The 22,010-nt window shown below is 38.6% G+C and overlaps 1 protein-coding gene and 1 pseudogene across 5 annotated transcripts; both read left to right on the top strand.

Annotated features, from left to right (window-relative positions):
- Nucleotides 1–781: 781 nt before the first annotated feature.
- Nucleotides 782–6,798, top strand: LOC148717601 (uncharacterized). Of its 5 annotated transcripts, XM_088743642.1 has the most exons (4): nucleotides 782–1,014; nucleotides 5,038–5,352; nucleotides 5,855–6,175; nucleotides 6,306–6,798. In XM_088743642.1, the coding sequence occupies exons 2-4, from the start codon at nucleotides 5,259–5,261 to the stop codon at nucleotides 6,341–6,343; spliced, it is 453 nt and encodes a 150-aa protein (XP_088599768.1). In that variant the 5' UTR covers nucleotides 782–1,014; nucleotides 5,038–5,258; the 3' UTR covers nucleotides 6,344–6,798. The 5 variants fall into 5 exon arrangements, with proteins under 5 accessions (XP_088599768.1, XP_088599770.1, XP_088599767.1 ...); XM_088743644.1 differs by having other exon boundaries at nucleotides 5,038–5,340; nucleotides 5,867–6,798; XM_088743641.1 differs by having other exon boundaries at nucleotides 5,038–5,340; nucleotides 5,855–6,798.
- A 4,187-nt stretch (nucleotides 6,799–10,985) lies between these two features.
- On the top strand, nucleotides 10,986–20,632 carry LOC148717600 (cathepsin L-like peptidase; annotated as a pseudogene).
- Nucleotides 20,633–22,010: the final 1,378 nt, after the last annotated feature.

Raw genomic sequence — 22,010 nt, 5'->3', positions numbered from 1 at the left:
TATGGATTCAAACCATGGGCAAGGTGATACCAGCCATGACAAAGGTAAGTTTGACTTTGCTGTAGTTTGAGTTGAATATAAATGCGGCGAAGAAATGTGCCCTACAACCCTTATTAAGTTTTCCCGCAATTGTCAGTCCTTTGCCTCTCTTTCACATTTCAAATATATTATTTTTGAATAACTTACTTTAAATTGAAATTTGTCAGACTTTTGGCACTGACTGAATTTCTCAATTTGCGAAGACTTGCTGTTAAGTTTTGGCGTATATGCTTGCATGTTGGTCTTAGAGAACACTTGCTCGCGCTGAGTCAAAGTTTAAATGTACATGGTGTTTGTATTTTGGTTTATTTTGCTTGCTCGGTAGAGCATGTTCTACTCGTTAACCATAGACTACGTTACCTATGCATAGTGACATGTTTCATACGACATGCATCCATACTCAAGGTATCTAATTTAGTAATGTGCTCATTACTTTCGGACGGTATTTTCTTTTTTAAATCAACATTATTTATTCAATGAATAGTGTTATATACAGAACAATGCTCAATTAAAGCTCACATAAGTGAAGTAACGATTAAGGGCCCACTGTGTAGTGCACCAGAAAAAGAGACCCAACGGTATACTCCGCCAATTTCTCCGCTATGGAGCGCAATTCTCTAAAAATCTTGTTCCGTCACCACACGGCTGTGCGATTTGTCTGTTTGGTACTTGACCTTTGACCAGCATCGGCCACTCATGGTTGTCTCAAAGGATAGTTTTAATACGCATGCGCAAAGAGAAACTAAATTTGCGAATGTTTTTTGCGTGCCTGTGCGGGTCCGCCACGCTTTGGAATATTTTTCCGAGAGAGATGTTCATCAGCATTATACTTTTGGTGTTTGCTCGCTTTTTGGATGAGGATGTTTGCATAATCAAAGTGCGAACAAAACGCGAAAAAAGCTCGTACATGTGAAGTTTGAAATTTGATTTGCTGAAGATCAAAACATAAACACGAAGAAAAAGTTTGAAATGAAGGTTAGTCTATAAATTTTGATGCTTTACTTTTATGAATCTCGAGTTTCTATGTGAAGTGTTTGATCTGATGAGAAAAGTTAATTTAGAATTACATTTTACTCTACTTCAATTGCCAAGTAAAACTGCGTTAAGTTTGATGCGGCCTCCAACCTTTAAATCACGTCGAATGACCGATCCTCTTTTCTTACGCTTTGAAGTCACTAAAGATAGAAGGCTTTAAGAAAATATAACATATTCTAGCTTCAGGATTGAGTCACTCTTACAACAGTCTAAGGCGGATTATTTTAGTGAGGTTTCGGTGGATTTTCCAAGTTATGGCTAGCGCTGACACTACCGTCATTGGCCTTTTTTGCTGTGCAAGTCTTGTTGGTGGGGTTGGTTGGCGAATTGATCGATACTATAGCTAGTAAGTAATTGCGTCTTCATAGCAGTAATAGTCTTGCCTCAAGTAATCCGACTTTGGCATATCTTTTCGCTGTGTTTTAGTGGGAATTTAGCAGAAATGCCTCTTTGGGTTTGGAATGTTAACTTGAGGAAAAACTTCGGTCGAATCAATATTTATCAGATGACTTCCTAACACCTCACCACTGTCAGTTCAATGTTTATTGATTTAATTGTCGTTGAATCCAGCCGGTCTATTTCCTAAAAAGTTTCTCATGAGTTTAAAAATGAAGCCATTTTCTTTGTGTGCATGTGTCATTTGAAACGAATGGCGTCAGGTTTTTTCTGTTTATTTAGTCGAAGTAGACGATGAAGCTCGCAGATTAACAAACTTTCACTGGTTCTTCAAACATGAGACAAGTGATACACCAAATGGTTAGTTACTCAAGGGGCTGGAACTCCAACTCCAAGCTTCTTTAGACTGCTATAATCTGTTGTACTCAAGATGCCCCGCTTCCCTCAAGAGTATCTATGAACGAACCTCTCTTCAGAGGCCAAGTTTCACTAGGAAACCTCAGTAATTTATCTCAAAGTTTATCTTAACAGATCAATTTACCTTGGCAGGCGATGAAAAAAGGGTTCTATTTTTTCTATCAATTTTTAGAGTGATGACATTACCATAGAAACATTATCTTCAACAAATTTGAAATGCAAATTTTTCACTTATCATTCAGTTTTTGTCACATTATGGAAACGATATTGCCTGACATTTTGAGATGGTTAAAACTCAAGGTTGTTCTGAAAATGGTTTTGCCAGTATTCTCTTATTTCTAATTTTTCTAAATATATTTGAGTAGCTCAGCTGACAGATTTTATCAAAACTAGGCTATTTGATAGGAACTGCATGTGGTAAAGATTGAGCCAATTTCAAAAAACATGCATGTACAGAAGGAAACACAATAAATCTCGCTCAAAAGTTCCTTTTTTGTTACTCCCAAAAAATATGGTCATAAAATGACACTTTTCCGAGATTAATATCCGAGCATGCATAAACTTTAGAATCTTTCATTTTGCAATCTTTTCCCTCACTGTTTTCTTTTCTGTTAACTTCTTTGAAAGGTATAACAGACCTATCAACAGTATGGGTATGTTTACTGCAAACCTTAAAGTCTATTTCATAAAAACTGCATTGACCTATACTGTTTTAATACACCTTTTTAGACGAAAATCATGCAGCATAGGGAGCCGTCATATTTGTTTTGCATGGTGACAATTTTAAAGCTCATGCTATTTTCACATTCAGATCTAGTGCAGTAAAAACCCTATTGAGCCTGATCCATAAAATTTATTTCAAATTAAAATGTATTTAAACTAGTTTGACATGCATTTCACTTTGGACTTGCATTTCACCTTGCAATGCATGTCTTGATCCTGAAATTCTTATTTCTTGAGAGTGATGACAAGAATTAACTTTAATGTTCTCTGTTGGTAAAAGAGATGTGAAGTTGCCCAATAGTTAGTACCGTAACTATAGACAGATTGGATGGCAGTGACATTTACTGTGGCAAGCTGTTATTCAAGAGATTGTCATTAGTGCTAGAAGCTCACCACTGGTTTGAGTTATCAGCCTTTCATTCTTTCTACACAACTTGCCTAACTAGCTTGTTCTTTGTGTGAGTTGTGTTAGTACTTTATTGTGATTTTATGGTACAATTGCCAATAATGATTTTGAAAGTCTTGTCTTGATTTCAATCAGAAACGGATATGACTAGTGATCAGTTGAAATAATTTTATGGTCTTAAAGAATGTTTGAGCATCCAGGATGAGAGATGAGTTATTTCTTAAGTGATTGATATAGAATTGCCTGCCATAAAATAGGCACTGCCAAGCCCCTATCTTTAAAATAGGCAGCTAAGCTGGTGCTGGCATTGAGGCATAAGATGGAGGTTCAAAGTGCCCTTTTGACTAAGTCTCAGTTCTCTAAAGTCTTTTAAAGTGTAAATCATCCATTTCTACAAAGGCATCTAAAAAGCTGTTAATGTTATTTTAATCTGACGTTGTTTAGTCTTGTTCCCAGGGGATACAGGCTTTGGAAAGATGTTTGGTATGCATCCTCACTGATACCATTAGTTGTACAGGTTCTTAAATGTTGTTTGGCTTCTAATAAGAGTGTTCTCAGACTGTCAGATTGTCAGACTTTTTATTCAGAAGCTGAGTATTCCATTTTCAGAGTATGTGTAGTTCTGATGTGGTAGGCAAGTAGAGAGAATGTGATTCAATTATTGCTGGTCACACTTTTGGGTTCCTTGCTGTTAATGGCTTAATTGTGCAAAATGTTAAGAATCGCAAGCAGCCCAAAGCCCAGTCAAGAGGCAAAGAACCCAACCTGTGAGGTGTAAGGGGAATGAAGTCCTCGCAAACATTCAGGGTTGAGTTCTTTGCCTTGGTCTCAGGCTGGGATTTCATTATGGGATAAGCTGGCCTTCTTGTCTTTGTACACACCTCTCCACATATGATGCATTTCTCATCTATTGAGGTTTAGGGGAAGTTTGAACACAATAGAATATTTAAATTTGAAATGAAATTTTCCACATCACAAGTCATATCTGTACTTTGATTATCTCACTTTTCTTTACTTGACAGTGACTCCTTTTGTGAATGATGTGAAAAAAAATTTTGACCAAAAAAAATATGTGCTAAAATGTTTATTTGTTGCTAAAATCGCGAGTACACTGCATTAGATGTTTGCAGTTCTAGAAAATGTTCACTTAAAAGTGAATACTTTAACTGTTCTACGCCAATTTGAGAAAGCAGTGACATGTTAAATGACTTTCCATTATGCATGTACTTGTTGATAGGCTTCCGGCATCCTTCACAAAACATATGCCTGCTATGCATGCAAGATGCAAGAGGCATATTTTGGATGGGTGGGCTGTCAGATGGGGCACTGACAAGTACGGTAACTTTTTTTTTTTCAATTCTGTCAAAGAATCAAAGTGGCTGTGAGCCACTGAACTCAGATTGTGGTGAATGAAAGGCTGGAAATGAACTTTTCGTAATAGTTCATAGCTTAGGGGCCCATGTCCACAAAAATTTGTATAATGCTTTCTTGTATACTTACTGTCAATTACTACCACATTTTCCTATCTGCCACATTTACCGACTCTGAGGTGAAAAACTGTTTTGGTATATACCACACAGAAACCACAAAAAAAAAAAAATAGGTGACTTTTGTCAGTATACTGAAAAAGGGTTGGAAATTAAATTGTTGAAGCACAATTTTGTCTCTTTGGTTGCTCAGAGGTGAACATGAGTACTTGCTAATCACTTCTGATAGATTATAATAAAAGATATTAGTGCCTTGTCCGTGCAGTGTTCTCAAACTTTTGTAAACTGGGAGAACAGTGCTTTCTTCTGCAGATTGTTGAAAAATGTATAATGAGACAATGATATTTCACTTTTTGCATGATATCATGCTCAGTGGATGCTTGTTGTATGGAAGTTGAACATGAGTGTTTAACTAATTTGCATCTATTCAGTGTGCCAACAATACAATAGACAGAAAATTGATAATGGAAAACATTTTCCTTTTATTATTGCAGCTGTGAAAGAGTTGTAACAGTATGTACTTTTTCTCCACAGGAGCCGTCATTCTATTTCTCCTTATAACACTGTTTGTGACAATAGCATCAGTCCTTGCTGAAGAAAGAGTTTTCAATGCCTTCACTTCATCAAAGGCCTTTTACATTATTGGCTGCTGTCATGGCCTGGCTGTGGCGTGTTTGGTCTACCTGGTTAATAACAGTGTCATCTCAATCACAAATACAACTGATCATACAGCATTAGAGGTATGCTGGCACTTCATGGCATCCTATTCCTTGTGTCTTGTCCTGTGTAATGCTGTCTTCAACTGGAATCGTAATCTGCTTGCTGTGGCCTGCACAGGTGGGAGACAAGGTAAAAAGAGAATTGAGCATGAATTGAAGTATTCTTTTGTATTTTCATTCCTTTTGGTGAGAAATTGTCTGTAAAGGGAATGACCACTGTGTGGGTTCATCAAGGCTGATATTTCCCTGTAAATTGGTGATGTTAATTTAAAGTCTATTCAAAACTTGTTTTGTTTTAGAGATTCTGAAATGTAGATTTACTGAAAACCTAAGTTTAAGGTACAAATGTTTTATTGTTGTTACTATTATTAACTATTATAATTAATATTTCATGTTTTCTGATGGATAAAGTTAAGTCCTGCTGGGTGAGGTCTGTTTAAATTGAGATAAGCTTTTCAGCCCCTAAAATTTATCATCAAGCAATGAAGTTACTTCTCTTAACGCACACTGAGTTTAAATAAATTATCCAGCAAATCAGGTAATGTGAATAAATGGACTTATTAGTTGAAAGATGAACCATCTTTAAATTTCATTAGCAGACATAAAAACTGACTTGTATTTGCAAATGACAGCATTCTTAACAGTGAGAATAGAAGGTGTGTTGAAAGAAGGTGTACCCACAGACAGAGAAATTGCTGAACTTGCCGCACACACTGTGGAAATCTGGAAACGTCTCAGCCGAGCTTTGGGCCTCCAAGAAACCATCATAGTACAGATACAGATTGATGAAGATGATGTGTACGAAAGGGCATTCTCATGCTTAAACAAGTGGCGTCAAATGATGGGAGGTCAGGCAAATTACGAAGCTCTAGCTCAAGCTTTGGGGCGCGAGGAGATAGCAAGAAATGATTTGATTCAAAGGTTTTGTTATGCTGTATTGGAAGAACCAGGTGGTAAAGTGTGGTTTGTTCATAAAAGATTTTCTTTTGACAATAACAGCCAGCATTACTTCTAAATTAAAACTAATTCCATTTTTTATGATTATGCAAATTATATAATTATATTTTTGTGATTTAATTTCAGGGGCCAATGACAACCCACAGGATGGCACAGCTGCATAAGTCAGAAAGTCCAACTCCCACTGCGGAATGGGAATAATTCAGCTCATGAATTGAATTTCATTTTTTCCTCTATTTAGTTAAGACTTCTAACATATAACTCGTGTTAGTAGCTGCAGTGAATTTTGTTGATTTGTGCAGAAGAAAAGCTTTTGTATCCTTAGAAATGAGCTAATTTAGAAAATTTCTTCTAAGAAAACTCTCTAATAGATTTTACAAGGTTGCGTGTAGATGCAAATATTATGTTTCAGTGCAATGGTTAACCTCTTTAACGTTTACCTTTTGTATTTTAAGCCGTTTTACAAAGCGTTATTTGAGCCCTGGATTTCCTAACATAGAGCGAGGTGACATGCTTTTGAAAAGAAACCTTTTTTCATTGAAAAATTGATTAAAGAGAGTTTTCTGGTCGCACTGTCAAAGAAACGCCTAAATAAAAAGGTTTTGTTCGCAAGCACAAATATCTTTTGGATTCGACTCTGAGACACTGAGTTAGGCGCGCATTAAAGTGATTCTAAGAAGGACTCACAACACATCAATGCCCAAGAACGTAAACTATACTACTATTGTTATCATTAAGGACGGCATTGAGAAAGCCAAAACTGAAAAAATGACAACTGAACATCTCGAACAATCGCGTGAGCGGGCTTAAATGAGGGGTATCGAACGGTCCCATTCAATTTAAAAGAGCTCGTAAAACTTGGCATTTGCTCGAATTGCTCGCAAAAATTACACGGGTGCTCGCTTGCTCGTGGTCGCAAAATTTTTGCAACTGCTCGCATGCTCGTATTCTCGTTAACTTGTTCTCGATTGCAGGAAATTTTGTTAATCCTGCTTCGTAATTATTTTTTTACAGAATTTATATAAACGATAAAGCAGTTGTGATATGGTTAAAACAAAGAGGTTGAAACATCCTTACCTCTGGCTTCAGTCAGTCTTCAAGAGTTCAGCCTGTGGCTGACTTGCAGGCGCTGTATGTATTATCGGGAAAACGCACGAAGCTCTATGACAAGCATTTCGTTGATTGGCTTATTCTTTGTCATATTTGATCGTCACAGGCTTTCTGCTTGAGAGGGGTACAGTTCCGCAGTTCAAATATGTGATCTTTCATCTATTGACTTGTTCCTTCATCATCTATGGGTATATCACGAACTCACAACGTGACCAGCTCCCAGTTGGGTTAACTTGATTGCTTAGTTAGCATTCTGATCCCGTTCAGGGAGATGAAAAAAAAAGAAGGCCTGGTCGCAGGCTATAAACCGAGCGGGAGGTCTGTATAGGAGAATCTTGACCGAGATCGCCAGGACAGACCGAACGCAGTGGGGTCTGTACCAGCGACCGAGGTCAAGATTCTCCCATACAGACCGACCTAGCTCGGTTAATGAGATGTTTCTTATATGGCTGTGTCTCATATCCCAATTTTTTTATTTTCTTTGTACCTTTTTTTTTTCTAGACCGGTCTAGATGCCGGTCTAGATGGAAAAATCTAGACCGCTTTTTATTATTAATTTCGGCCAATCAAATTCGTGAATTCGGTAGTTTCCAGTCCTTGTGAGACAGCCATATATAATAGTTACTGGTTTTGCTTGTACCCTCAGTAGATACCCTTTCATTGCTTGAAGCTAGCCTTACAATTGTTGTTTCTTTGATCAGTGTCCCGGGTATTTTACCAAATGACTTAAACCCTCTTTCGTTTGAGCAAGGAAACATGACTGTAACACGATCTATTTACCAGGAAATTCTGAGAAATTAAGAGAAAGCTCGACGTGACTGGAGGTGACATAATCTTGTGTGGAGTACACATTACTTGCAAACCTATGTTCATCTAATAAATTCCCATTTTTTTTAGCAAATTATCAGGGTTTGTAGATATGATGGATTTTCAAGTGGGTAATCGGAAATAAAATGAACGGAGTCAATATATTTAAACTGTGTATTCGGATCGCATTTAGTAGCGGTTTTTTCAACCTTGGAAGCTTCCTGGCCACTAGTAATAATAGCTATTATAATCTGATGCCACACGGTGGCATACGAAACCCGATTAAACAAAACAGCATTAATAACAGCCCTCGGTCGTTTGGGCTTCACCAGCTCAGAGAAATTCCTAAATGAAATGTTACTTTAATCATTTTGATCAAAAGCTAATGGCTTAGCTAAACGAGGAGACATGTCTAGAAACTATGTTTCCATGTCATGCGGAAACACGAAATGTAAGAATTCTTCACGAATAGCACCCGCGAAGGTAGAAAGTAATCTAGAGAAATAACACTATTACTAGTACTATTTGATCTTCAGAGATACCACAAGGGTTTGTCAGATCCGTTCGGCTGTTATTGGTTAGATTCTGAGAAACCTCCAGATAAATAAAGCTTCATTGCGTTGAATCTTTTTCAGTCAATTAGCGGGAAACCAGTTTGCCGATCATCAAAACCGAAGCCCGAGATGCTTGTTAGACCGAATGTCACGTTATTTACATTAGATAACCAAAAAAAACACCTTCCACTTTAGCGTCGGGCTAAAAGAGATGGAAAACTTTATATCGCGGGCTTTGGATCTAGTACATCTCCTTGAGAAAAAACTCTTGAAGTTCTTAAGCATCCACCCTAACTGACTCACGTGTAGTTACGACTGAGACATTATTTGGCATTAAGCAGGGCACAATTGGTTGTAAGATGCTGGGACTGGTTGAACCGCCCTAGCTTTGCACCTATTGTTCGGTTTTGGAAGTGTAAGCTAGATTATTGGCTATTACTTAGCGCAATACAACGTATCCTATTAATAAAAGAGAGTTTTCGGCGAGCGGAAAATTTACGAAGTACTCGAAGTGCTCGCTGCTCGCCATCTGTATTTTCTAAAGTGCTCACTGCTCGCAAGAAAAAAATTTGACAACTGCTCGTGCTCGCAAAATTGAAAACACAGCTCACATGTTCGACAAATAATGATAAGAATGTCACCTATGTCTTGATCTTTTCTCAGTATATTAGTTCTAATGCTAATCGGTACCTAACTCAAACCTTTTATTGCAACGACGAAAACTCGATCACCTGCCTTACGGTATAGATAACAGTTGGATTTGTATCAAAATAATTCCATATCTTATTTAACAATTGGTTCATGCTTTAGCGCGCACTATCGAGTTATGGAGCACGCGGGAAGTTTGGAGAGCACGAAAGAAGCGTAAGAGTTGCCCGAGGCGATAGCCGAGGGAAACTCTAGCTTCTTGAGTGCTCTCCAAACTTCCCACGTGCTCCATACCTCGATAGTGCACAGCTGAAAGCATGAACCAATTGTTTTAGAACATAGCCGGTGGAATTGTGCATGAAAATCCGACGCGAGAAACGCCGGGACAACAATATCATTTGAACCGAATCGTGACGGCGCTGATGCCGGGTCTCCTTTTCCTTTGTTTTTCTCTTTTTCTGCCTCATTTAAGAACTCTAGCCCAAGGGAAACGGTTGAAACATTGTCTTCGTTTTCGGACTAGTAGGCCGAGTTTCTGTTTGTATTCATTATTTTCGCGAAATATATTATATTTCTCCGCGCTAACAATGGCCGCTCGCGCGAAAAAAAAAAATTTCTGGCGAAGTCGGATTTGCTGACGCTATCAGCGTGCACTATCGGGATTTTGAGCACGCTTACGTATAATGAATTTGATTGCGCGACTCTGCTAGCTATGTTCTAAATAGATATCGTCAAACGCGCATCTGAGAAAAAATGGGATCACAGTTCTAAATATATTAACTTTTGCAGATAATCATTGGGGAAAATTACCAGGAATATTCCGACATAAAAGAGAAGAGTATATAGAGAATGAAAAAAGGAAGATCCAAAAACAGAGAGTGAAACGCGGAAAAACTTTAAAAGCAATACTCAACTGCACAGAAATAAATTTGACACAAAACATTTAATTACCCTAGTAACTGTTCTAGTTGCAAAAGTTCATCTAGGTAGAGACGGATAATTTGTTGCGCTAGGAAATGTAAATTACACAGATGTCTTTATGTATTTGTCTTTCTGAAGATTCATACGAGGGAAAAGTCCTGAAAAAAATTAACATCGCCGACAGTTTGACTGCAGACTTTAAATTGATAAACACGTACTAGTAAAGTTTAAGCGATCGTGGCATTGTGGGTGCTCTAAAGACGAAATCAGTATCTTCCGTTGTGGTCAGATCATAGCCTGCGAGAGACGCAAAGCGACCGAAAAACGATGGCGATGACAAATTTAACGGGAACTGGAACACAGATTAAGACATCTATTTATTTATTTATTTATTTATTACAATTTAATGGCATTAATAGTAATACATAACAACAAAACTAATATAAATAGCCATACGGATAATCTGTAAAGGAGTCCAGGAAGATGGATTACGAGAACAATCAATAACTCTCTCAGTGGTCGGAATTTTCTTCATCTTCACAACATTCCTTGGGAATTCTCTTATCCTTGTTTCCCTTCGAAGAGTTTCTTCGATTCATCCACCGTCCAAACTCTTGTATCGCTCTCTGGCCACAACTGATCTATTGGTTGGTGTTGTTAGCCAGTCTCTCTATGTTAGCTACTGAATGTCCATAGCTTACGAACATTGGAGTCTCTAGATCTGTCCATACCTTGTCTATGCTCTCTACGCAGCAAGCTATACATTATGCACAGTATCTCTGTCGACAATGACAGCCATAAGCGTGGACACACTTCCCGCTCTGTTATTGGGGCTGAGATATTGACATGTTGTAACTTTGAAGCGCATGTATGTCGTTGTGGCCACATTTTGGGTTCTATCTATTTTCGTTGCTTTATGCCTCATTTTAGAACACAATATAACCTTTTGGTTTGGTCGTATCTATGTACCATCTTGCCCTGTAATCACAATTGGTGCGTACGCAAAGATTTTTCATGCTCTCCGTCATCATCAGACTCAAGTGCTCGATCAAGTAGGCCAACCAAATTCATTGAACATTGCGCCGCGATACAAAAAGGCGGTGTACAGCACTCTCACTGTGCTTACAGGTAGGGTTAGTGGCTTGTTATGCGCCATATAGTATACTGGAAATTATGATTCTCTATATTAAAACATATCACCCGTATGTGCTTGTCATATGGGAAATAACAGTTATCGTCATTTTCTTTAATTCGACGTTAAATCCGTTTATATACTGCTGGAAGATAAATGAAGTAAGACAAGCAATGTAAAGGAGACAATTAGAAACGCACTTTGCTTTTAATGAATTCGTAAATTGTGACAGTTGAATATCTATTGAGGCTTTGAAAGTCAATTTATAAAAAATACGATCGCTAGAAGGGAAGGTAAGGTGGAGAAAAAATTGAACTTTTATTTGCATCCATATCATATAGAAAGACATTCCTGAGTTAAGAATACATAAGGTTTTTAGAAGAGAAGGAAGTGACACATGTTAGTCGTTCGATAAGAACAATAAAGAGTTCAACAGATCGTGCACAAGCCATAGACTTTTGATCACGAAAACTTTATTTATGCAAATCATCAGATCGAGGAACATCAGAAGGCCAGGGAACAATTTCTCAGTAATTCCGTGTTTCTTTCTTGCTCACATCTAAGAAAAAAACACTACCCATGATAAAAAAATTCTCAAGGTAGAACGGGTTCGTTGTTTCAATCTGTTTAGCTTTGTTTCAAATGAGACTGAAGTAAACGAAAAATGAAAATTATAATGTTAATGAGGAAAACGTGTGAATGAGTTTGCTCTACTAGCTGTTAAAATTTATTGGTGCGGTCAACACTTAAAATAAAATTGATCATTTCGAGTCATTGCAGGTTCTGAGATATTTCTTACGCGGAGTGTATGTCAATTGCGTACCCAAGGTGATTTTTGATGAAAAAATAAGTTGGAATTGAACACGCATTCAATGTTTGATTCTTCCAGAAATTTCTAAGGCATAGAAGCAACGAAAGGCGCAATCACGTGTCATAGGTATGTCTGAAAATTGAATTATTCGTCATGTTTTGTGCGCGTGGACTGTAGGTCAAGCGGTCCGATCGAACTCGAGACCTGGGTTCCGTTTTTCAAGGCCCGCGGGGTAACTTAATTAACGGGCATGCAAAGCTAAACTACTTTTTTTTCTCAAGGTGGTGGTTTCAAAAATTGTAAAAAGTTATACAATAAAACTATCACTGAGCTATAAAAACAAAATAGACCGGGTTAGAGCCCGAGAACCTTTTTCTCTATTCTTAACATCTTGATTTCTAAATATGGCTTTGGGCCTGATAAATGACTGGGTCTTTCACTACATTGTCTTCGTGGGCAGAGCACTTTACTCCCACTGTTCCTCTCTCCACTAAGGCCGAGGAGTATAAATAAACTGGGTACCAGCGGATTGTCAGGGAAGGCTGATGAATTGCGGAAGGTAACCATGAGATGGAATGGCATTCCAACTCCACCCCTTTCCCTCTCTGGGAAAAGATTCTTCTAGGAAAGAGTTTGTGAATCACGAGCCAAAGGCGAATAGATATACCAACACCTGATCATGAATATATTAAGCCTAAAGAAAAGAGGGAAAGGCCAAATTAAAAATAATTAGCATAAGCATACTGTATATATATCTTTTTAAATTTAATTGAATCGCTTGAAATTCCTAAACAACAACTGATACCCTCAAGAAGTTTGAATAATGTTTCCTTTGAAATTTCGAAAACAAGTTTACTCGCGTGAGAGGACTTTATCTTCCGTTTGCATTAGCCAGAACCAGTTCAGGTGGACCAGGCACTGAGGGAAGGAAAACTTTTATTTTCAGCAGGGATCTTACCTGAAGAGTGTGTTATTTGGTGCGAACTACAGTATGGTCCTTGCAACAGTAGAAGTTGAAACAGATAGGGAGACAATGGGAGTGTATAGAGATACGAAGTCTCATAGCTACAGTCTAAGCGTTTTCGATAGGCGAGAACCAGATGACAAATTATTTTGATTAGTAACTAGGAAATCAGCCTGTTTTTTTCCTGAAAAAAAAAAAAAATTTCGAGCTAATAGAGAAATTCATCAACACCCAACCAAAGACTTTTAGATTCTACGGATCAGGAAATTATTATGACTCTGACTGCAGTAAGTAATTTACAAGTATTGTAATTTGAAGTGCCCCTGCACGAGAAAATCATGTGATTATCTATTAATAATATACATGAAAAAATACGAGGTAGCTTCTCATAACTACGCAGAAGAAAAGCGCGCGCTCCTCGAGTAAAAATAATTTATTCAAACCCTGCAAATGACATTGACCTTGACATTGACCTTGACATTGACATTGACCAGTCATTCTGACCAATCAGAATGTCTGGTTTGTTTCTTTCTTTGCACTGAATTAAGGCCCTGTTTACAAGCAGGTAGGGTAACCCTAAAGCTAGGGTTACCCTGGCAGGAGGGTTACCCTAACGCTCCCACATTTCTTCTTTTTTTTCATCGACGTGTTTACAAGGCAGCTAGGGTTATCCTAGCACTAGGGTAACCCTAGCTGAGCACTAAGGTTACCTTAGCGCTAGGGTAACCCTAGCTGCCTTGTAAACGCTCTGCTGGGGATAACTCGCCTACCCAGGACAACTTTTTACTTGTTTCCAGACCCTTTGGACATTGATAACAATGCGTGCGGTTACCAAGCATAGGTTAGTTGTCCCGGGTGGTAGGGTAACCCTACCTGTGAAATTTTGCTTGTAAACCCGGGCTATCTTTGACCCGCCTGCTAGGGTAACCCTAGCACAAGAGTTACCCTCCTTGCTTGTAAACAGGGCCTAACTCTCTTCTGCACTGAATTAACTCTCTTCTGCAATGAATTAATTGAAAACTGCATTCATCTTAACCAATCAGAACTAAGTAATTTTTTCATGTATATTATTAAGTTTGAAATACGATTAGTCGAAAGAGAGGCGCTAGTTTTCAGGACTAGTCACGGCGTTTGTTTTGATATTTCCTTGGCATAATGATTCATTACTCCTACTATGAGTGTATCGATATGTATAATTTTTGTACGGAAGCCGAAAAGGGAAAATCCAAAAATATTTTTCAAATCCCGAAAAATATTTCAAATCGCAATATTCATTTTAAACTCACTGTCGAAAAGTTTGACAAATCCAAAGATATTTTGCAAAGCCAAAAAAAACATTTAGAAATCCAAAAAAATTTTTTCGAAATCGGAAAATATTTTGCGAATCCAAAAAAATATTTTGAAATCCAAAAAAATTTTTTCAAAATCCGAAAATATTTTGGAAATCCAAAAAAATATTTTGTCACGTGCTATTTGCGCCAGCAGTCACCCAGCGTTACACCGGTGTTTTCTTGCCATATCCCGCATGATCCCGCATACAAAATGGCGAAGGAACGAAGATAGAACATGTTCTGTCATAAATGTGGAAGAGAATATGGGAACAATGAAACATTCTGCCGTTGTTGTGGCACACTAAAATGGCGTGAAGAGGAAAGTGTGTTGTCCAGCTCGAGAGACGAAAGATTGGCTATAGAACGTTACTTTAATAAGGGATTTCGTTACGAGGCATTGTTCACTTTCTGGCAGAATACCATGGGATTTCAATGAACGTGAGGACTTTGAAGAGAAGGCTACGTCACTATGGGTTACAAAGGAGAAACCACCTTCATTCAGAACACACTGTTCGGGAAATAGTTAGACGAGAAATTATTGTAAAATGTGGCTGACAGGCCTACACGACTCCCCAGCGCGTGTTTAGAGTAGCCTATTCAAAGTTTGGCCCCATTGAGTATGTCTTTGGGCGACCGTCCTATTTTGTAAGATACGAGAAACGGATTTTTGTATATTTCGTTGAGTAGTGGTTGTGTGTCTCATGAGAATTTGCTTTAGGTTTGACACTGATGGTTGGTATTGTGTAACACAAAAGGCAAGATTCGTTGATTCGTCTTTTGTTTCTGTTGAAGAGCTAATTTACTGTTTTTTAATTCACTTCTGAGAGGGTTGTGCTAATGGGGTCCTCTAGGTAGCCTCTCTTTAGCAAATGCGCTTCATTTGTAATTTTCTCCTCAAATATTGTTTGAGAGGACTTTGTTCTTAGAAGTCTAAGGGTCTCCCCTTTTATGAAGTCTCTTAATTCCTTGTGGGTGACAGGAACTACAGTGTGTTTACAGAAATGTCTCAGTTTGTTTAAAATGGGTACGCACATCAGGGATTGCGTCTTTTTTTAATCGTTCGCCTTTGTAGATGTACAGCTACTTTTTTCACTGTCTCGATCGTTAAGTTGTCTTGATTGCTTTCAGCTTGCGCCACGCGCGCTGATTCGATTGTACTACAGTTCTTAGTGTTCCCATTTAACACAAAAGTTTTTTGGATTTCAAAATATTTTTTTGGATTTGCAAAATATTTTCGGATTTTGAAAAAATTTTCTTGGATTTCAAAATATTTTTTTGGATTCGCAAAATATTTTCGGATTTTGAAAAAATTTTTTTGGATTTCAAAATATTTTTTTGGATTAACAAAATATTTTCGGAGTTTTAAAAATTTTTTTTGGATTTCGAAATGTTATTTTTGGATTTGCAAAATATCTTTGGATTTGTCAAACTTTCCGACAGTGAGTTTAAAATAAATATTGCGATTTGAAATAATTTTCGGGATTTAAAAAATATTTTTGGATTGTCCCTTTTCGGCTTCCGTAATTTGCGAGACAGATCAAGTTTTGAGTGATTTTAATCATTTATCCAGATCTCCAATGCTTTGATTTTTCCCACGAGAAACTGGAGAAGTCCCTTGGTGAGATCAATCCTATTGTGGAATTCATGCCGCACAGTACATCAGGATCTCCGTATACCCTGTCCCACCTGTCAAATTTAGTCATACCTCCCTCTCGCATGGGAGCCGATCCTTTGCAGTAGCTGTTAGATTCCTTAAACAAAATGCCGACGGTTAACAGAGACACATTTGAGCCCACAGAACCCACCTCAAACCTCCAGCAGTCTCTTGAGGACAAGAAGCAGACTCGACCGTCACCAGCTCCCAAGAGTACGGGAGCGTTCAGAAATGTGGACCAGAAGTCTGATTACAAAGATGTTATGCGCCACTATGAAGACGTGGGGAATACTTTATTTCAATCTTTCAAGGCGAGATATAAGAAGATTTATATCTCAAAGCGAGAGCATGAGTCACGGAAAGACATCTACAGACATAACTTGAGGTGGGTCGGCATGGCAACCAACAACTTATTAATCTTTATTTAAGATCTTGTGTGACTCCGTTGTTTATGCATTCACTTCAGTGATTGGGAACCTACCTTGGCGGTCAGACTGTCTCGCTGGTAATTGTAGGTCGTTAATAAGGAGAACTGAGAGAGCTGCCTCTGCCACGACCTCGTTCCCAGGGTCTCTCATCTTCCCGCCATGTCTCGCCATTCATCCCATTTTTCATTATCGACACGGAACGTGTGTAAAACGTAGAGGGGTGTTGGGCGCCAATTCGACGAGTTTACTTGCGTGAGAGGACTTTATCTTCCGTTTGTACTAGCCACAACCAGTTCAGGTGGACCAGGCAAAGAGAAAGAAAACTTTTATTCTTAACAGTGATCTTATCTGAAGATTGCGTTATTTGGTCCGAACTACAGTATGGTCCTTGCAACGGTAATAATTGAAACATATAGGGAGACAATGGGCGTGTATAGAGATACGAAGTCTACACGGCCACAGTCTAAGCGTTTTCGATATGTGCCAGAAGTGAGAACCAGATCACAATTTTTTTTATTTGTACCTAGGAAATCACCCTATTTTTTTTCCTGAAATAAAAAAGACCTTTTAAGATTTAAACATAAAATCTTATAGTAGTGTCTGTATTTCTTCCGAATTCCCTGATTTGCCTTAAAACGAACTGCTACACGTTTAACTTTAGCTTCTTGGAGGTTTTTAACTACAATGTGATATGTAAACAGATCACTGATCTTGACCAACTCGATCAACAGGTTTATCAAGTCCAGAAACCGTCAAAACCTTGGCTATAGACTCAAAGCAAATCACATGGCCGACATGACTGAAGAAGAGATCAGACAGAAGAAAGGACTACTGACGGATAAAGAACCTGATGCACTGAATGGCGGGAAGAGATTTGAAATACCGGAGGGTACCAATGTCAAAACCCTACCTGATACCGTTAATGGGGAAAAATCGGGTGAGAGGAAAGAACTCTTATAATAGATAAATACAAACAAACAGAGTAGTCGCCAAAATTAATAAAAAAAAACACAGACGTCACTCTTACCTTAGTGAATTAGTCAGCCTTCTGGTTTCCATCAAGAAGCAAAAACTGATAGGCGAGGCTTAAAGAATTGTTCAGAAAGCAATTCTTGAAAATTCCAGATCGGGTGGGATTCATATTAAGCACTTAGTGGTACTATGGAAAACAAATGAGTAAAATTATTGATTAAACACTTAGAGCCCTGTCAGTGAACTTTACTGAAAAATGTTCTACTGTTTCACCAGGTGCAGTAAATCCGGTAAGAAGTCAAGGGATTTGTGGCTCGTGTTATGCATACTCTGTTACTGGTGCCATGGAAGGGGCCTATTTTATCAAGGTTTGTGAACAAAAAGATGTCACAGCGCTTTAATATTAATTGTTGCTGGCATCGTGGACAGTTAGCACCGTCCCCTTAGAACATGGCGCTTGTCAGACTAATTGGATTCTACTCCGGTTTGTTTCAGTTTGTGTTTTAGGCTGATGATGAGTACCTTGAAACTACTTTTTATCATTTTCTGAGGTTTTTCATCGGATACGACGCACAGCGGACACAAATTTGAGGACCTTATGAGAGTGAATTAGCTTGAATTTGTTGTAGGAGACATCACTTACTATCCGAGGTCGTACTGTAAGTTACGGATAGACTTTTTTCCCCGCGGACTTGAAACCAAGGCGCGAAGCACGCAGGCCATAAATCCGAGCAGAAAATAAGAGGTTCCGTAACTCACAGTACAGACCGAGAAAGCGAAGTTAAGTAGGTCATTGTTATGTCCGCTCTGGGTCCGAGTAGAGGGGGAAGACTTCAAACCTTAGAATTAGCTGGCCGTATGGTGAAATATGGCCCAATATGGACCAATTATAGCGCACGTACTAATTGAGAGATGTAGTAAAAAAGTTTTGACTGTAGAGGAGGGGCACGTCCTAACCCTTTTTGGCCAATTCTGTCGCCAGGACGGTGAAAGACTTTTGATGTCACATATCGTACATAATTTCCTTATCGAATATGATATTATTGTAGACTGGAACCCTCCTAAACCTGTCTGAACAGCAACTTATAGACTGTTCGTGGGGGTTTGGTAACCGAGGGTGTAAGGGAGGATATCCACATCGAGCAATGCAGTGGGTCATTAAACATGGTGGACAGTTATGGAAAATATTTGGCTCAGGTAAAAAGATTGAAGAAACTTCATCAAACAATTTTAGGAGTATACTTATTGTGTTCTGCTCTTCCTGTTAATATCCCAACTGTCAAGAACTTATTTTACTAAAATAAGGACTACGTTTTTTACACTCAATGGTGGATTTAGGGGGAGGGGCCCGGGGTGCCTACACACCCCCCCCCCATATTTTATGTTGAAAAAGAATCGCAGAAGGAAGAAAAGCCGGTAGGTGTACACTGACGAAAAAACAGCCCCCCCCTCCCCCCCCCCCACTTAGCTCACGGTCTGGATGCGCAACTGCAATCATCCAATGAATCAAATTCGTTTTAAATGGTCAGGAGTGAAAGCAGAGCGGATAGATTCTACCAATCACTAATCTCCCTTCTCCTGTTTCGAAGACTCACTTTATTTTCTATCGTATTTTTTAGGAGGGCTTCTGCCACTTTAAAAATACCACAACAGGTGCTAAGCTGGATTTTTACATGAACATTACCAAAGGGAACAAGCAGGAGTTGAAGCAGGCCATTGCTATATACGGTCCCGTTAGTATCCTCATCAACACCCAGCCAAAGACTTTTAAATTCTACGGATCAGGAATTTATTATGACTCTGACTGCAGTAAGTAATTTACACGTATTGTAATTTAAAGGCTGCGTGGAGGTTTTTTAACTCTTTGACCCTTAGGCGTGACTAGCATCTAATTTCTTCTTACAATATACCCATTGATTCAAATATTAGCGGAGCTCGCAGATCGTAGCCCCATAATTATACAAATTGGTAGTAGTAACCCATCAAGCCAAAAAAATTTGAACTTATGACCGTACGGGAGTCCGTACAAGGTGCTACTTTTAGCATGCGCGGTCAACTGTACAGTGGGCACGTCAATGCCACGGCTTTTTCTAGTAGTCCGGTGGTCAGTGCACTAGGCTCCGAGTCGGACGACCGGGGTTCCAGTCCTGGCCGGGACAAGGCGTTGCGCCCTTGAGACGTGCCGGGAAAAAATGCGAGCTCCGCTTTTAAGCTTGGCTAAATCTATATATATAAGTCACAAGAATAGAAAGAAAATGATAACCACCTTAAAAAGCTCTCGATTGTTAAAAAAAACTCCTTGTCAGCACCTTAGAACGTGTATGAAGAACAGTATAGAGAATATGCATACTGATGTTAAGGAGTAAATAGTTAAAGGATTTCATTGACGAGGTACGATTCATCCTAACCAGTGAAGGTGGCCAATTTGATGAGTTTCTTATCCTCGTTTTCAGCTCATGCATTGGATCACGCGGCCTTAGCTGTCGGATATGGAGTTGAAAAGGATGAACCCTATTGGCTGATTAAGAATTCTTGGTCAAAAGCTTGGGGAGATGAGGGATATATCAAGATCGCCATGAGAAATGACAATTGCGGTGTTCTGCAGAAGGCTGTCGTGGTCAAGATCAGAGATGATTAAATTTAAAGAAGTGTTTGATATAAGAACACGTAGTTAGCAAAGTCTCATCTTTCCCTCTCTCTTTTTATGTGGTGACTATGAAAACAAACAGCATTTTCTTTCTCAAGCTTTTTTGGGGCACCTGCTGGAGTCGCTGAGCGGGTAATAGTTCGGAGCACCTTGGTCGGGTATTAGAAATTTTTCAAGAGGCTGTATAGATGGCTTGGTGAGACTGCATCATTTAGAAGCTTGATCGTCTTTTGTTCGTGGCTTATTCGTACTTTATTCGTAACTTAGTCGTATTATATACTTAGCTTTGTCGTACTACATTCGTAGCCTTAGACGTGAGTATATTCGGGGCTTAGTCGTGCTATATTCGTGGCTTAGTCGTGCTTTATATATTCGTAGCTTAGTCGTGCTATATTCGTAGCTTAGTCGTGCTATATTCGTAGCTTAGTTGTATTATATTCGTAGCTTTGTCGTACCACATTCAACCGTAGCTTAGACTTGACTACACTCGTGGCTTAGTGGTGCGATATTTGTGGCTTAATCATATTATATTCGTAGCTTGGTCGAACTACATTCGTAGCTAAGTCTCCTTAGCTAAATTCGTAGAGTAGACATATTTTGCTCGTGACGCAGTTTCGCTGGCTTCTTATCAAGATCGTACGGCATTCAATGCAGCTACCGTTCGGACTACATTCTTGACAGTCCTCAACATTTGAAAATTCACATTTTTCATTCTGCAGTCTTCACGCTCCGTCATATTAAGTTAAGGTAAGATGTGTTGGTGTTAGTTGTGTTTACGAGTTGCCTGAGGTTAACTTCCGACACAAAGAATGTTAAGCTGCTGTTGTAATAATAATTGGCCTGTAAAGCTTTCTTCTTTCAAATTTCGCTACATTCTTTTATGCAGACAAGTTATTCAGTGCTATTTAGAGAAATGCACGTTCGGTCATTTGTTTTCGTTCACACTTTTAGATGTGTTTTGTAAAGCAAATGCCCTGATAGATGAGTTAGTCTCAGTATTATTAATATTAACTGTATATATATGCATTGCTTTTGTAATCATTGTTTACATATATCTTTTTGTATGCCATGTTTGTACAGAAACTAACGGGCCGCACCAGTAAAGGGCCTAAAATAATCGGGAATGTACCGTTAATACACCACTTAAAAAAAGTGTTAAACCTAAAAATGAAGATTGCATAATAATAATAATAATAATAATAATAATAATAATATTAAAATTTATAGTGCGCAAATTCCATAAAATGTTCAAATGCGCATTACAAGATTAAAAATTACCATTAAAATAGACTTACAATAATTTTAAGAAACAATTAAAAGTAAACTTAGAATGGCTAAAAAAGCTATAAAAATGCACTACGAAAAAGGTGAGTCTTAAGTTTAGCTTTAAAAATATTTACTGTTCCTGCGCTCCTAATATCCAGCGGTAGTTCGTTCCATAGTTTCGGAGCAGCACAGGCTCTTTAATTTTTTTTGCGCGCTCTGCTCCCGTACCAAATACCCAGCGATGTTCCTCCTTATCGCAAGGCGCTTTGCGCCATAAACTTTTATAGTCTTGTGTTTTTGGCTTCGAGAGATGTTTTGTTTAGGGATCTTTCTTGTGTCTTTAAAAAGGGGTACTTCTCGGTCGAGATTCTCGAAATTCTTGATCTGTCCCTAATAACAGGGGAAGCTTTGTTACTTAAGGTGGCTGAACACAGTTTTTGCGCGAGCTTTTGCTGATGCAATTCAGCCCGCGCACAGGGATTACAAGAAACAAACATGCCGTCAATGGAGCGATCCTTTTATTTACTTAACACGTACCCGCACTATCTGTGCTATTTTCCTCTAGAGTTGGCGCAGTGTATTGAGG

Source organism: Stylophora pistillata, chromosome 13 (genome assembly GCF_964205215.1).
Source record: "Stylophora pistillata chromosome 13, jaStyPist1.2, whole genome shotgun sequence".
Classification (NCBI taxonomy): domain Eukaryota; kingdom Metazoa; phylum Cnidaria; class Anthozoa; order Scleractinia; family Pocilloporidae; genus Stylophora; species Stylophora pistillata.
Note: the sequence above shows the minus strand (reverse complement) of the source record. Positions and strands in the feature narration are given on the sequence as shown.